The sequence below is a fragment of the Amblyomma mixtum genome, chromosome 4 (genome assembly GCF_055824585.1).
Source record: "Amblyomma mixtum isolate Tamu chromosome 4, ASM5582458v1, whole genome shotgun sequence".
In the NCBI taxonomy this organism is placed as follows: domain Eukaryota; kingdom Metazoa; phylum Arthropoda; class Arachnida; order Ixodida; family Ixodidae; genus Amblyomma; species Amblyomma mixtum.
In genome coordinates this window covers 114,961,587-114,975,637 of record NC_143015.1, presented here as the reverse complement: position 1 = coordinate 114,975,637, position 14,051 = coordinate 114,961,587, and the positions used below count along the sequence as shown (strand labels likewise).

At 48.1% G+C, this 14,051-nt stretch overlaps 1 protein-coding gene across 6 annotated transcripts in view; it reads left to right on the top strand.

The window, feature by feature from the left end:
* The window catches only part of LOC149347986 (voltage-dependent T-type calcium channel subunit alpha-1G-like), a 362,795-nt gene that overhangs the window by 258,887 nt on the left and 89,857 nt on the right, over positions 1-14,051 (top strand). For all 6 annotated transcript variants that reach the window (XM_089587828.1, XM_089587830.1, XM_089587829.1 and 3 more), the window contains exon 2: positions 12,526-12,771. In XM_089587828.1, the coding sequence (XP_089443954.1) occupies positions 12,526-12,771 (246 nt within the window). The remainder of the gene's footprint in view (positions 1-12,525; positions 12,772-14,051) is intronic.

The window sequence follows — 14,051 nt, the reverse complement described above, 5'->3', positions numbered from 1 at the left end:
GATCCCGGGTTCGAACCCGACCGCGGCGATCGCGTTTCGACGGAGGAGAAGCGCGAAAGGCGCCCGTGTGCTGTGCGATGTCAGTGCACGTTAGAGATCCCTATGTGGTCAAAATTATTCCAGAGCCCTCCACTACGGCGTCCCTCACAGCCTGAGTCGCTTTGGGGCGTTAAAACCCATAAACCCAACCTAAATCAACCCCGTTGTCTCGCCCTTGACCGGTTGCGCGGTGCCAGACCTGCACCGCTGTCATGGGACCTTGTGATGTCATCAACGAAATCGAGTGAAGTGGCATGGGGACAGGTGGTGATTGAATTAAATTGAATTCAATTAATTTGTTTGTCACCTGCCACGGTAACCAAGTTGGGTTTATGTCGCAATGTCACGTGAAACTGTAACGTCATCGCCCTCTCGACCATTCAACGACTCTTGTGACTAACTGACGCGAAATCGCATGATGTGAAGCCTAATGGTATCCCATTAATAGGGAGAGTTATAAAGAGATATAGGTACGTTAAATGCATGGCAGAGTCCCACCCACCAGTGCTCGGCACCATGGTTTTGCAATTCCTGCAAACTTTAGGCTTCTCTGTGGGCCAACACTTCAATCAGCGAGCCAATCTCTTTTTGAATTCGAACAGATTCAAGAGAAGCGGAGCCGTGAACATGTCCTCTCCTCAACGGCGGTCTAGCGTTACCTGCTGCCCAATGTACGGAAGTTTTTGAGTGCTTTAGGGGGACTAAAAAAGACATGATGCAATAAGTGAGACAACGTTCCGCATGTCGTGCACGTGTGGGGTGTGTCAGTCGAGATCGAAGCAACGTTCCGTCGCGTGCAACAGAAGACCACGTGATACTTGTCCGTGGGCCACAGCCGCGTTTCATCCTTTCGCTCTGTCTTGGCACGCATCCGTAGGCACCTGCTCTGTTCCCGCGTGATTCTTGAAATGGAACGCCGTTCGTGACGCAGGGCTGGGCGAGGTCTTCCCAGTGCTCTTCTGGCACGGATGCGCCCTACCGTTCTGTTTTCTTCTAGAACTCCTGAAAGTTCGTGACACGAATCCCACAAAGGCTTGCAACGTGTTCGATAACTTCACACGGAACTCGGTTGTTTACCACCGCTGCTGTTCCTGCTCGACTTTCTCTGTACAGGAGCTACCTAGCTGTCGGCGTCATCAGCTGAACGCAATAGCAGTCAAAAACATCGAGGTTTATTGGCCTTAACAGAAAATTCAACGTTTATAGATACTTTCTATAAACTTTGAGAAAATTATGATCAGTGAACTACTCCTAGCTGTTTATCGTGACGCTCTTCAATGACTCCTGAGGCGGCAGTTATTTTCTGAGCATTTACGGATCAAGACGAGTTCGACAGCGAAGGCTGACAACGACTATTGTAACTGTCATACCAGATCTTTTTGTGTACAGACTACGGATAATGTAATTAACAGAACGAAGGCTAATCTCCCGGATAACTACGCCCACTCACTGCGCGGTCAAATGCGCATATAAGAAGCGGCCCATTCCGTCCACCTTTCATTGTGAACAAGAGACCCTTAGGGGTCCCGAAACGTCATGTTTTAAAAACCATCTTTGGCGACCGTATGTTTTATTTTACCACTAGGTGTCTTTGAGAGTTAAGGTAAATTTTGTCACGGCACCGAAGCTTCGGTCCCAGTAAAACTCATTTTCATTATGTACAGTGGTCCGAAAAAAATTTTCGTCGACGTGTATTTTGGATTGAATGATGTTCGATTCATTCATTGACTGACTGAATGATTTAGTCATTGGCTGATTGATTGATTGATTGGTTGATTGATTGATTGATTGATTGATTGATTGATTGATTGATTGATTGATTGATTGATTGATTGATTGATTGATTGATTGATTGATTGATTGATTGATTGATTGATTGATTGATTGATTGATTGATCGATCGATCGATCGATCGGTCGATCTATATTTACGCGTCTAAATCAATAGCATGAGCAATGAAGCAAGCTATAACGATGAGCTTGGAATTGAATTTGGCCACCTAGGGCTCCTACACTTGCACTGAATAAGTTTCCATTCCTCCGAAATGGGATTGCAAACCATGGCGCCATTACTGAAACCACGAACTCATACTCAGTACCCGAACGCCGTAGCCAATGAGCTTCTCCCTCAGCGGGTCAGCAGCCTTCATCTATGTCTGAAGGTAATGCATTTAATTTATGCTCACCCACCCCTGTGGCTTAGTGGCTATGGCGTTCAGTTGCTGAGCATGAGGGCGTGGGAGTTAACTACGCCGCAGCTGCCGCATTTCGACTTAAGCAGAATCGCAAGGACTTCTAATTACCTTATGTGTTGGCAATGCGATAGCATTATAACCTGTTGATGTCTTTACCGGAAGTGACCTCACTTCCGGGCCGGTCACGTCACTTCCCTCCAGACAATAGGACAGTTCTACGACCGACGCCACAATTTTTTTTCCTCGATCAGGCTTTTTATTCTATCGCATTAAAATGCACAAACTGCTTATGCGCTGTGCGATGTTAGTGGAGTCTAAGAACCACAGGGGTCTAAATAAATCCTAAGCCCTTCACTACGGCGTCTCTCGTAGCTCGCGTGAAGGTTTGGGACGTTAAACCTCACACACTGTTGATAATGTGACGACGTTAGGGGTATTGGTAATTATGGTTACCTGATGATTATGATGATGATTAGGAGCCTGCTCATTGCATGCTGTCTGTCGCATTCAGCCGCCGCGGTGGCTCAATGGTTACGGCGCTCGACTGCTGACCCGAAATACGCGGATTCGATCCTGGCCGCGGTGGTCGAATTTCGATGGAGGAGAAATTCTAGAGGCCCGTGTACTGTGCGATGTCAGTGCACGTCAAAGAACCCCAGGTGGTCGAAATTTCCGGAGCCATTCACTACGGCGGCCCTGAGTCGCTTTAAGACGTTAAATCACCGTAACCGAAACTCAGCATTCAGAGATGGTTTTTTCTGCGCGGCATAGAGCCTCCGACTCTCCTGAGCTTTCGTGGACGACGCAGCACAGACGCGAGGGCTGGCTGTCCTTCCTTACAGGGGCCACCAACCAAGCGACCTGTGTATGCGAGTCAGCCGGGGAGATAGAAGGGGGAGGGAAGAAGCGCCGTGGGAATAACTGCGATGGAACGAGAACGCGATGCGTACCTCGAAAGCGGTGATGAAAGCCGTCGCAAAAATGCCCTCCGGGCAGCCCGAGAAGCCGTGCGCATAGCGAGAGCTGCCCACGAACGCCAGCTGCCGCTCGTCCTAGCATGGCGTCAATCGTGATGCGCATCGCTTACTAGGACACGCTGCTTTCGAGTCGTCGGCAAGACGAAGGCGAGAGATGTACCGCACTTGCAGGGGTACAAGGGGAGCCTTTCAAAGCGATAGCTGTTGAGGCCACATTTCCCGTTTATGTGGCGTCGTTGCCGGCGTTGTAACAAACCAGAACGAATCACTGATTGGTCCTAAGACAATTACGTCGCTGGTGACATCACGAGTTCTCCCTCTATGTCCTCCCGCTGTTCTGTCTCGCTGCATCTGTCACGCTGGTCACCTGCCCTGTTTGGATGGATAGGTGAATTACCATGACTGATCTGTGCCCCCCCCCCTTCCCTTTACCCAACACTCTCAACCTTCAACAACCCCCCTCCTAACTTCCCATGGCTGTTTACTGCATCACTAGAAGCATCCGGGCTGGTTGGTGCATGATTCTTGGCAGTACAGCGCGCAGCGTAACAGGACACAGACTGCACAAGGCTACACCAACACCGTCAGAAAAAGACAACCCTTCTAATTACTCCGAAAGCATCGTCATTTCGCAACACCGCGGCTGTAGCTGATATATTCGCATTAAAGCAAGGCTAAATATCTGGTATAATTTTTTACGAGGTTATTTATCATCATCATCAGCCTAACTATATCCACTGCAGGACAAAGGCCTCTCCCATATCCCTTCATATAATCCTGTCCTGTGGCAGCTGCGGCCACCGTATCCCCGCGAAGTTCCTAAACTTATCAGCTCATCTGGCTTTACACACCGCCCCCCTGCTACGCTTACCTTCTCCTGGAACCACTCCGTTGCCCTTCACGGCCATCGGTTATCTCCTCTTCGCATTACACTCTCTACCCATGTCCATGTCTCCGTTATCATAATTGAGTTATAAAACTTGTATATAGGGGTTTCCGCCGCTTTCCTTCAGCGCAGTGTGCTCTAACGCATACGCCAACCGTGACTCCGCTAACATTCCCAGGTTCCTCCACTGTACACTACGAATGCAACACATGCCCGTGCTTTTATATCAATCCAGGTTTCGTGACGGGATTCAATTCGGCCTGGAAAAGAGCACTCTCGTTGCATGGGGCGAAAACGAGGCCGCTGTACATTTCCTCTCGATTACATTTACGTGCAATTTTATGTTGATTGCACGTCGATGTCAGCACATATGATGCTGATTGATTGATTGATTGATTGATTGATTGATTGATTGATTGATTGATTGATTGATTGATTGATTGATTGATTGATTGATTGATTGATTGATTGATTGATTGATTGATTGATTGATTGATTGATTGATTGATTTTGACACCCCGACACTGACTAATTACGCACGCCATCTATTTCCTAATGCGCCGAAGATCCCGTGATCCGGGCCCAATGCCTTTTTGTTCCCTTAAAGGGCCACTGCCCAGGGTCAGGACATTTTTGAAAAACAAGCCCACTGCATAGATGAGGCATCGAAGATAACCTCTGCAAAATACTAGAGCCATGCGCGCCCCGAAAAGCTGCGAAAATTCAAATCAAAGCCCGCTCGTTCTTTCCTTCAACAAAAACGGCCCGCCCCACTACTCTGAACCCCGTTGACGTCATGGGGGGTTACTTTCGCTAAAGGCACTCCATTGGTGCATCGTTCTGACTGACGGGAGAAGGTTGAGCGTAGCCTTGGCGTCGCGTCGTCTGCACAACGCTTTCCGCAGCGCCTTCTGTTCTGGCTCATGCCTACAAACCCGCATGAAGGAACAAAAAAAAACTGCGGAGGGAGCGTGCGGCGACAGCCTTGAACCCTAGCCATAAAAAGTAAAAAAATAGTAAAACTGAGGGAGTTGGTTCGCCCCCTCGCAATGATCACGTCACGAGACGCTCTGCGTGCGCGCTCCCTTCTCAGTTTTTTTTCTTCTATGCAAGCCCCCCAAAACAAGGTTTTAATTAGTAGTGCAGCAGAGCCTTTCCCTCGCTCGCCCATTTGACCGCTCCGCACAGACACCGCTTATCCTTTGCGCATCTTGCGTACGCCTTGACTCCAATCAACGACATGGGCTTCGGAGCGGAGAAAAGACACAAACACACAGAACACAAACACACATGAAGAAAAGCAAACGGGCGGTTGCCGGGCCCGCACTTCCCCGTGTGTTTCGAACAGAACCGACTTCCGCCCCTCCGCTCGTGAAGCGGTGGAGAGGCCTAAAAAAAATGAAAAGGTGGCTCGCTAACTGGGAATGACAAACAGATGTATGAAAGGATGCGCTCGCTAACAAGTATAGGTGGTCGAGCCGATCGCGCCTCTCGATCATTCAGTGACGCACTCCACAGACACCACGCCTCCGGCTTACGTCGGAGAACGAAGGGGTGATTTTGCCTTGCCGAGCCTACTCGACGAGGAGCGGGAGAGAAGAATTTCGAGGAGGGAATGGAAGGAGAGGAGGCTCGCTCAAAGAGAGGTAGAGAGTGTCTGCTGCCCTGGGGTGGGCAGGGGCCCTTTAAGCTATAGTACTGTGCTCCATATGGCTTGCCTTAAAGGGAAACCGCATAGGTTTTAGAAATCAACGAGCTTAAGAGGGTCGAATGTGTGAAACTTGCAGGTAAAGCATGCGAAGTCTTTTTGAGCTAGCGCTTGAAATAGTAAAGTAATCGCTGATCAAAATCCGGACGACCTTAAAGCTTCTCCGCAGCGCACAGCGCCAAGTGAGGGGCGCATAATGACGTCACCGAAGGTATCGGTACATTTCCAACACATAAACGCCTGCTCTGAAGGGAAAAAAACCAACGCCACCGAAGGCGAATCGTGCCGAGAGAGTTGTTTGGCAGCGTCTAACGCGTCAGGGCAGTGTGTGGCTGACGGCAGCGGTAATTTGAAACCATACCTTCCGTGACGTCACTCTGAGTTTTCCTGCACTCTTTCCGTGCATTAAGGAGAAGCGCAAAATTCAATCATCGATTCCGACACTATTTTAAATGCTAGTGCAAAAACACTTGGCATGCTTTACCTACAGCCTTTATAGATTTGAATCCTTGAATATCGCGAAATTCTCAAAAAAAAGTGCTGCAGTTGCCCCTTAAGAGCGCGTAAATACGGTACGTTTTCGGAGGTGATAAAGCATGCGTTGCAGCACGTGTATGGAAAGCCGGGCGCGAAGGGGACAAGGGGAGAATAAGGACCGAGGGAACCCCTGCCGCGTGGTATTGCACGGCGGCGAAAGAGGGGAAAGGAATAGAAAGGAACTCGCGTTCCAGAGCGACAACCGACCAGCCGGATTACCCAGGCAGCGGCGTTGGATTTCTTTAGCGCTGCGAGGGACCCCCCTGCACAAGGACATCCGAGGTGTAGAGACATGAATTACTAACCTCGTAATGTCCATTTGTTCGTTTTAAATAGAACCTTAGCAGCGATCTTCGATCATGTCTTCGGCTGTAACTCTCAGCCACCGACAGCAAAGCTACATCAAAAAGCAGCGAGTATCAAATAACCGAGTGTGGCGACATCTGCGGGGGGTGAAGGGAAACGTCGACGCTGACTCTGCAAGGAGGAAGCCAGCGAGCGAGGTTATATAGGCACGACGACGACTCGGAGCGACGGCTAAGATCCGGGTCAACCTCATCTCCCTCCTTCTCTTTCCTTGTGAGGTTGAGGGGGAACAACGTTGGCTTTGTCCCAAGCTTTCTTTTTTCTTCTTTTAGTCGCTGGTCTGTGTTTGGTTTCGCCTGTCCGCCGAAATTCTGGCTAAATCCCTCTCCGGCGCCGTGTTTGCCGAGTGAACGCTCTATGGGTGGCTGCGTTGAAGCTTTCTGTTTGCCGGGCCCCAAGTGTGCTCGCGAGCCACTTTGTAGTACCGGGCTTCTGCGTGCGTGCCGTGTGCATCTCTTGGGAGGAAAGCCGAGGGATGTCGCGGGGAGGTAGGGAGAATTCGCGCCGGAACACGGGTGCGGGGAAGTTTGCTACGGACTGTGGTGCTGCGAGAATGTTGGCTGGAGCCGAGAGTAAGGTTCTCCTCATTGCGTCCCGCGCTCGGTAAGAGAATAAAAGGGCAAAAACAGTAAAACTATATGCCCATGTGCGTTTCGCTGGATGCCACTGAGTCCCTCGCATATATCTGGACGGAAAATTGGCGTTGCGATCGCTCAGCCGTGATTGTAAGGGTGAAATTGGTGTTTGGCTTCGCTGGTGGTTGCCTGAGAATGCGGAACATCAGATACAGAATCGCGGCTTTTTTTTTTCTTCGGTAAGCTTTTCTTGACGTTGAAAGAAACGAAAGTCGAAAGCTTTGGTTTATTGGTTTATTGGGGTTTAACGTCCGAAAAGGACTCAGGCTATGAGGGACGCCGTAGTGAAGGGCTCCTGAAATTTCGACCCCCTGGGGTTCTTTAACGGGCACTGACATCGCAGAGTACACGGGCCTCTAGAATTTTGCCTCCATCGAAATTCGGCCGCCGTGGCCGGGATCGAACCCGCGTCTTTCAGGTCAGCAGCGAAAGTCGAAAGGTAGCCTCACGGTATCGAAGCAGCAACCAACAAAATATATCCACGAGGGCCATATACCCGCTAGGGCTTACTTATTCTATAGCACAGCGTTACTAAGAAAAAAATTCTAAAGCTGAGCCTACCGGCTTAGAGCATTATACAGCGATAGCTGTTTGATTCAGCCACTTTGCCGTGCATTTGGCAGTGTACATAACCGGCCGTAAGGGAAAGCCTTGCCATGCTCTTGGAAATCTGAGAAATCTGATTTGGCCACCAGTCGCCAAATCAGAAATGTGTAATCGCGATGTACCTTTCTAAGCCTCGATAATTTAATTGCAAGTTAATTGGTTGGTGGTTTTCGAGGAAAGGAAATGGCGCAGTAACTGTCTCACTTCTCGATGGACACCTCAACGGCGCCGTAAGGAGAGGGAGGAAGGTGGGAGTGAAAGTGGAAGGAGAAAAAGAGGTGCCGTAGTGGTGGTTGGCTCTGGATTAATTTCGACCATTTTGAGGGTATTTAAGTGCACTGAAATCGCAAAGCACACGGGCGCCTTATGCGTTTCGCCTTAATTCACATTTCAGGGATTATACAGCTTAAACTGGCGCCAACTTCTAGGCCACTTTACGCTTTGGCGATACAATGCGAGTGGTGTGTGCGCGAGTAGCTATTGTTCCGTTTTCGTTTCTCTATGTCCTGTATAGTGCAACAGCGAATTAATGTGACAAGGGCAAAGGTTGCCTTTCCGGTTGCAAGCAGGGTTCGTAGTGGTACCACTATGAAATCTCCAGCAGTGTGACACAACAGCCCCCGGTGGCGACGGCGGAAGTTGCGATATCTCGCAGACGTTCAAAGTTCGCGACTTTCCGGACGCTGCAGTAACCCAAACTTCCGGACCTTCGCAACACAGGGCTTCTAAGCGCTTGGCGTTTGCGAAATTTAAATGGCCGTCTGTTTCTTGGCCTGCGCTGGACATTAGACGCTCTGGCTTGGTGAGCTTGCTCCGCCTTTACTGTAGGAGAGCTGGCGTGGATTGCGGCAGGGTAATCCATTATGTACAGCTGGCACGGGTGAAAGCGCAGGCACTTCTGTGCGGTATTCCTTGAGCGTATGTCTCGGCTTCTAAGGTTGACCGGTTCAAGATTATATGTATTTTTTTTAATAAAGGCAAACTGCCTGTTAGTTTTTGACTGAAGCTGAACGTAGAAAGACTAAAAGTTGTAGACAACGTTTATGCTTTATTTGGGTCTGAGCGTTCATCGTCGCGTTTGCCCCTGTTAAAATGTGTCTATGTTAATTTAAATGCCGGCATCTTGAAACTGGTTGACAAGTCCTTGGTTATGACGATCCCGAAACGATTTCTGTCAAACGCCATTCCTCTAGCTGGCTTTCAGCGGCAACACTGGTTGGTGTCTTTGTCTGTGAATACCTTTTTTGAGTGAGTGAGTGAGTGAGTGAGAGTGAGTTAATGAGAGTGAGAGTGAGTTAATGTGAGTGAATTATTGAGAATTAGTTTGAGTGGGACTGAGTGTGATTGAGAGTGAGTGTTAGTGAGACTAAGTGTTAGTGTGAGTGCGCGCGTGCGCGCGCGCGTGCGTGTGTGTGTGTGTGTGTGTGTGTGCGTGTGTGCGTGTGTGCATGCGTGCGTGTGTGTGTGCGTGTGTACGTGTGTGCATGCGTGCGTGCTGCGTGTGTGTGTGTGCGTGTGTGTGTGTGTGTGTGCGTGTGTGTGTGTGTGTGTGTGTGTGTGTGTGTGTGTGTGTGTGTGTGTGTGTGTGTGTGTGTGTGTGTGTGTGTGTGTGTGTGTGTGTGTGTGTGTGTGTGTGTGTGTGTGTGTGTGTGTGTGTGTGTGTGTGTGTCTGCGCGCGCGCGCCTTATCGGTGCATGTGTCATCATGGTTCCGCTTGTGTTAGCAACGTGCATGACATGCCCGTCACAACTAGAGGTACCGTCTGCTGTGATTTATGTTTCTCTTGATGCGAAGTTTTGGAGTCACCGACCTGTTGCGAATGCACCGCCTCATCCGCTCACCACGATGGTCGTTTACCATCCATTCATCTGATGTTTTTAGGTCACTGTTTCCTCTGAAGCATAACGCCGGCTAGCAAACATCGTTAAACTCGACCTCCTGACCCTGACAAACTCGATATCAAGGTTCTGAACTCCAATATTGTCAAATATTTCAAAAAAAACTCCCAATACCATCTTCTAGCCTAGATCAATCAAGTTTCAGCGAAACCATGTACTGATCCTTGTTTAATATATCTAGCTTCAAAACAACATCGATTTGACGCTACTCCGTGACCTTCTTTCTTCTAACAGCCACTGGACCTTTAGAAGAAAAGCTCGATTTCAAAACATACTAATCAATGCGCTCTTTGCAGCCACTACGACGTCTCATGCACAGTAAATCTCCTCCAGAACATTTCCTTTCAGATATAAAGCGAACTTCTCTGTTAGATTAGTGTTGTGTTCTGCACGTATTGCGCAATAGAGTTGAAGGACCTACTAAACTTTCACGTTTCTCTATCGTTGTCAAATTTTGACTGAAAAATTTGCAATCTTGTAATAATAACAGTAAAAACTATTGCGTTCACTGGAACATAATGTACGTACATATAATGCATACTTTGTAATCATGTTGTTGTTATTTTTTTTCACGAGTACGGTAACTGCTTTGCTGCGGTCTTAATGCATTTCTAAAGTTTGTTCGAATTGTCCTTTCTTTGTCGTTGCAGGTTGTCCGATTCCAAGAAGAAGCACTACTCCCACTTTTCCCTAATTCCTCCCTAAACAAAAATGTTTAGCAAGGACGGAGAGCAAGAAGTTTTTATTTATATGCAAGTATGTAAATTGAGTTATACGAACTGCGAATTGATGAGTGACCGTTCCCCTGAATGGAACAAAACCATTCACGCATGTATGCAAGTATAAACCAATGCGCAGATCAGAATACACTAGCTTCCATGGCATCTCTGAAAACAAGGGACATTGGCTGCAAGTCGTGAGCGAATGTCTTCATACCAGTAACTTTCCAAGAGCGGCAATCCAGCTTACGGAAGGCACTTATCTCATAAGAAGTCCCTACTGTTTTCGAAGTTGGGTTGCCCCAAGATGGGACGGAAAGTTAGATTACTGTCACGTCAAATAACTAAGAAAGTGTTTCACATGCAGTTGTTTCTCACATGAGCGAAGCATCCGGCATCGCAATAATACGGAGCAGTGCTCTAAGGAGTGTTATCACGCAGCACTGCTACGAAGAAGGTCCAGTGTACTAAAAGGGGAATTGGTCGCACACAGCGTTTTGTAGCTAGCACAAATACAAAAAGGTATAAGGACAACGAAAATAAATTTCGAACTTTGGAGTCCCAATAAGTTGAGCACGCATTTATCACGATTTCCCTAAAGCATGTCAAAACGCGAAAAGGCGGCTTGGAGAACGCAAAAACTCCGTACTTATTCTTCAGACACACGCTCCCTCCCCCCCCCCTCCTTTCCTCTGCTCTATTCGCCTCTGAACCTGTCAATTCATCGACTTCTGCCTGGATGGCTGGCTGACTGCCCTGCCTTCGTGATCTGAAATTGCCGCCTACGCCACTGGGCTGTCGGCGCCAGTCATACGAGCGCTCCGAGTGACAGCCTCCCTCGATGAAGACTGCTGCCTCGGCGACCTGTCTCCGTCCTCAATATTGCGCCGACGACGAAGACGCTTCCACCGAGCTTTCAGCCGGATTTCGCGCGCCTCGGGTTTCGAACGCGCGAGTGTGCTTGCGCTGTTGTTACTGGGACGACCCGCAGATCGGAGTCACCTCTTAGAGCGCATAGCTCTACTCCCGGTTTAAGGGTGCTTTGTATTCTCTGTTGAGTATTTTTGTCCCGCAGGATACCTGAGGATGTCAGCAACGTCTGACTAGAAAACATAACCTAAGTGCTTACTTTCACTTTTTTTTCTTTTTTCTTTGGAAAAACTGAGCTTCAAATACAAATGCGCTGTCATGCATACCCTCCGCTTTAGACCGTGCGTTCTTCATGACGCTCAAGGGAGACCAGAGTGTAGTGAAAGGAGTGGACTCTCCCAGTGATGCTGGGAGTGGACTCACAGCGTCACTTGACCTAATGACGGAGGGCAAGAAGATTAAGAATAGAATATATTAAAATTATTATATATTAGAATATATTAGAATAGAATATAATTAAAACAGCATTGTTTTAATATCCCAATCATGCTCTTTTCTGATGTTTGCGTTATGTGTGCCCACTTATTTCTTTTTATGTTAGCGTACAGAAGACAAGCACGGCGCAAGGGGCGAAACACACACAGACGAAACTATGGAACGTTTATGGAGGCCTCAACCAAATGCATATTTATGCGGTAAATGATGGCGGCATTTTGCCACTGTTTACAGCACAGGAAAATCCGTGCAAGTTCAACGCGAGTACAATAGGAACCGTACCAGCCAGAAAACTTGTGTTGCTTTTGTGCACCAAGAAACTTGTGTTCCTGCAGTCACTATGATTCACCTTGTACATTCACAGCACCGCCACACTGCACTGTATAAATTTGTGAATTCGTATGCTTTATAATAATAGTTGAAAGTAGCGCTTGTGTGTGTTTCGACCGTTCTGCTGCATCTGTCCTCTGTGCGCTAGCTTGAAAGAAAACGTACTGTACTAATCATCCTAAACGGCTATTGTGGTTGTGTGCCTATTTCTGTTTGTGTGTGCCTGTGCTTTTCGGGCGTTCTCCTTAACCCTGACCTCCTCCACGTGGTTCGAGCGGGTGAGCATGCTGGTGATCCTGCTGAACTGCGTCACCCTCGGCATGTACCAGCCCTGCGCGGACGGCGGCTGCATCTCAGCGCGCTGCCGCCTGCTCCAGGTGTTCGACGACCTCATATTCGCCTTCTTCGCCATCGAGATGACCATCAAGGTGCTCGCCATGGGCCTCTTGGGCCGAAGCGCCTACCTGGCCGAAGCATGGAACCGCCTAGACTTCTTCATCGTCGTCGCCGGGTGAGCAGAAGACACCCACGTGCACCTTCTGTGGCTAATTCGCCTATCAAGGCGAAAGTCTTTAATGGCTCATACTGTCATCTGCTAACAAAGCATGTCACAAGCCTTTAACTCGGGAACTAAAAACGATAGAAGAAAACCAATGGTTTCTTCACATATAAGAGGAAAAAATAAACCTAGAAGCCAAATTCGAGGACTGTAGATTAATTAGTTAATTAATTATAGTCAAAAAAACAGTGTGACGTCACATCCACCGGAGGTCGGCACGGCATAGCGAAAATTTTTACAGAATGGTCGGAGAAACGTCGAATTTGTGTCAAATTAGATGAAAAAATGTGTAATTAAGCATAATTAACACTTAAGATCACCGAAAAATGTATAATTTGGGTATCGATAAAGCCACGGGCACGGTGTGACGTCACATCCACCGGAAGTCGTCACGGCATACTTTCCTTGGCTTTCGCCTCTCAACATTTTGGTTGCCAAAGTGTCCTCGCTATTTTTGTTTCGTGCTTCCGTTCGTAGTTTTCCTCGCAGTTTAGTATCTTCCTTAATTCTGCCATTATAAATGAGTGGCTTTGTGTTTTAGTACTCTTTGGAAGCTTGGAAGTGCGCAAGTGAATTGGTTCGTTGTATTGGTAGTCTCCCAACTCCCCCCCCCCCCCCCCCCCCTCCCCCCCTCTTCGTCATCCTCTTGAGGTGCTCAGGAATAAATAAATACTTTCCAGGCACCTTGCACGAGTCGAGAGGCCTGAAAGAATGTATTGTAGGGCGTTCCTTCGTGCTGGGTGACTGCAGTGATATTTAAAAATGCAGCTAAAAATCCGGGAAAAAAAGGCACATTCCGGAGACACTAGAATAATTAGCTAATACGTTGCAAAACAGATTACAGAGAAGCGCCGAATATCATTAATACTGAGCTAGCTCCTTTACTTTATTATGGAGGTCCGCATTATCGTAAGACGATAAATACAACGCTTATTCATGCATCCTAGAGCTTGCTTCGTGTTTAGCTTTTGATTATTTGTAGAGCTAAGCGCCATCTCTATTATATATTTGCTTTAGGAGCTCCGGAGCAGCTGTTTACCAGGGCGCTTGCAAGGCTACCTCAGTCAAGAGAAACGTCGGTGTTCGCTTAGCAAATACTTCACGAGCAAGGAAGTGTTTACTAAAGAAGATGACGACATTGAGCGCGAGAAGCGATTGTAGATGTCATGCTAGGAACGTTCAACAAAATGCCTCGAGGTAAAACGCTAGAACTTAAAGCCATAATGCGCAGT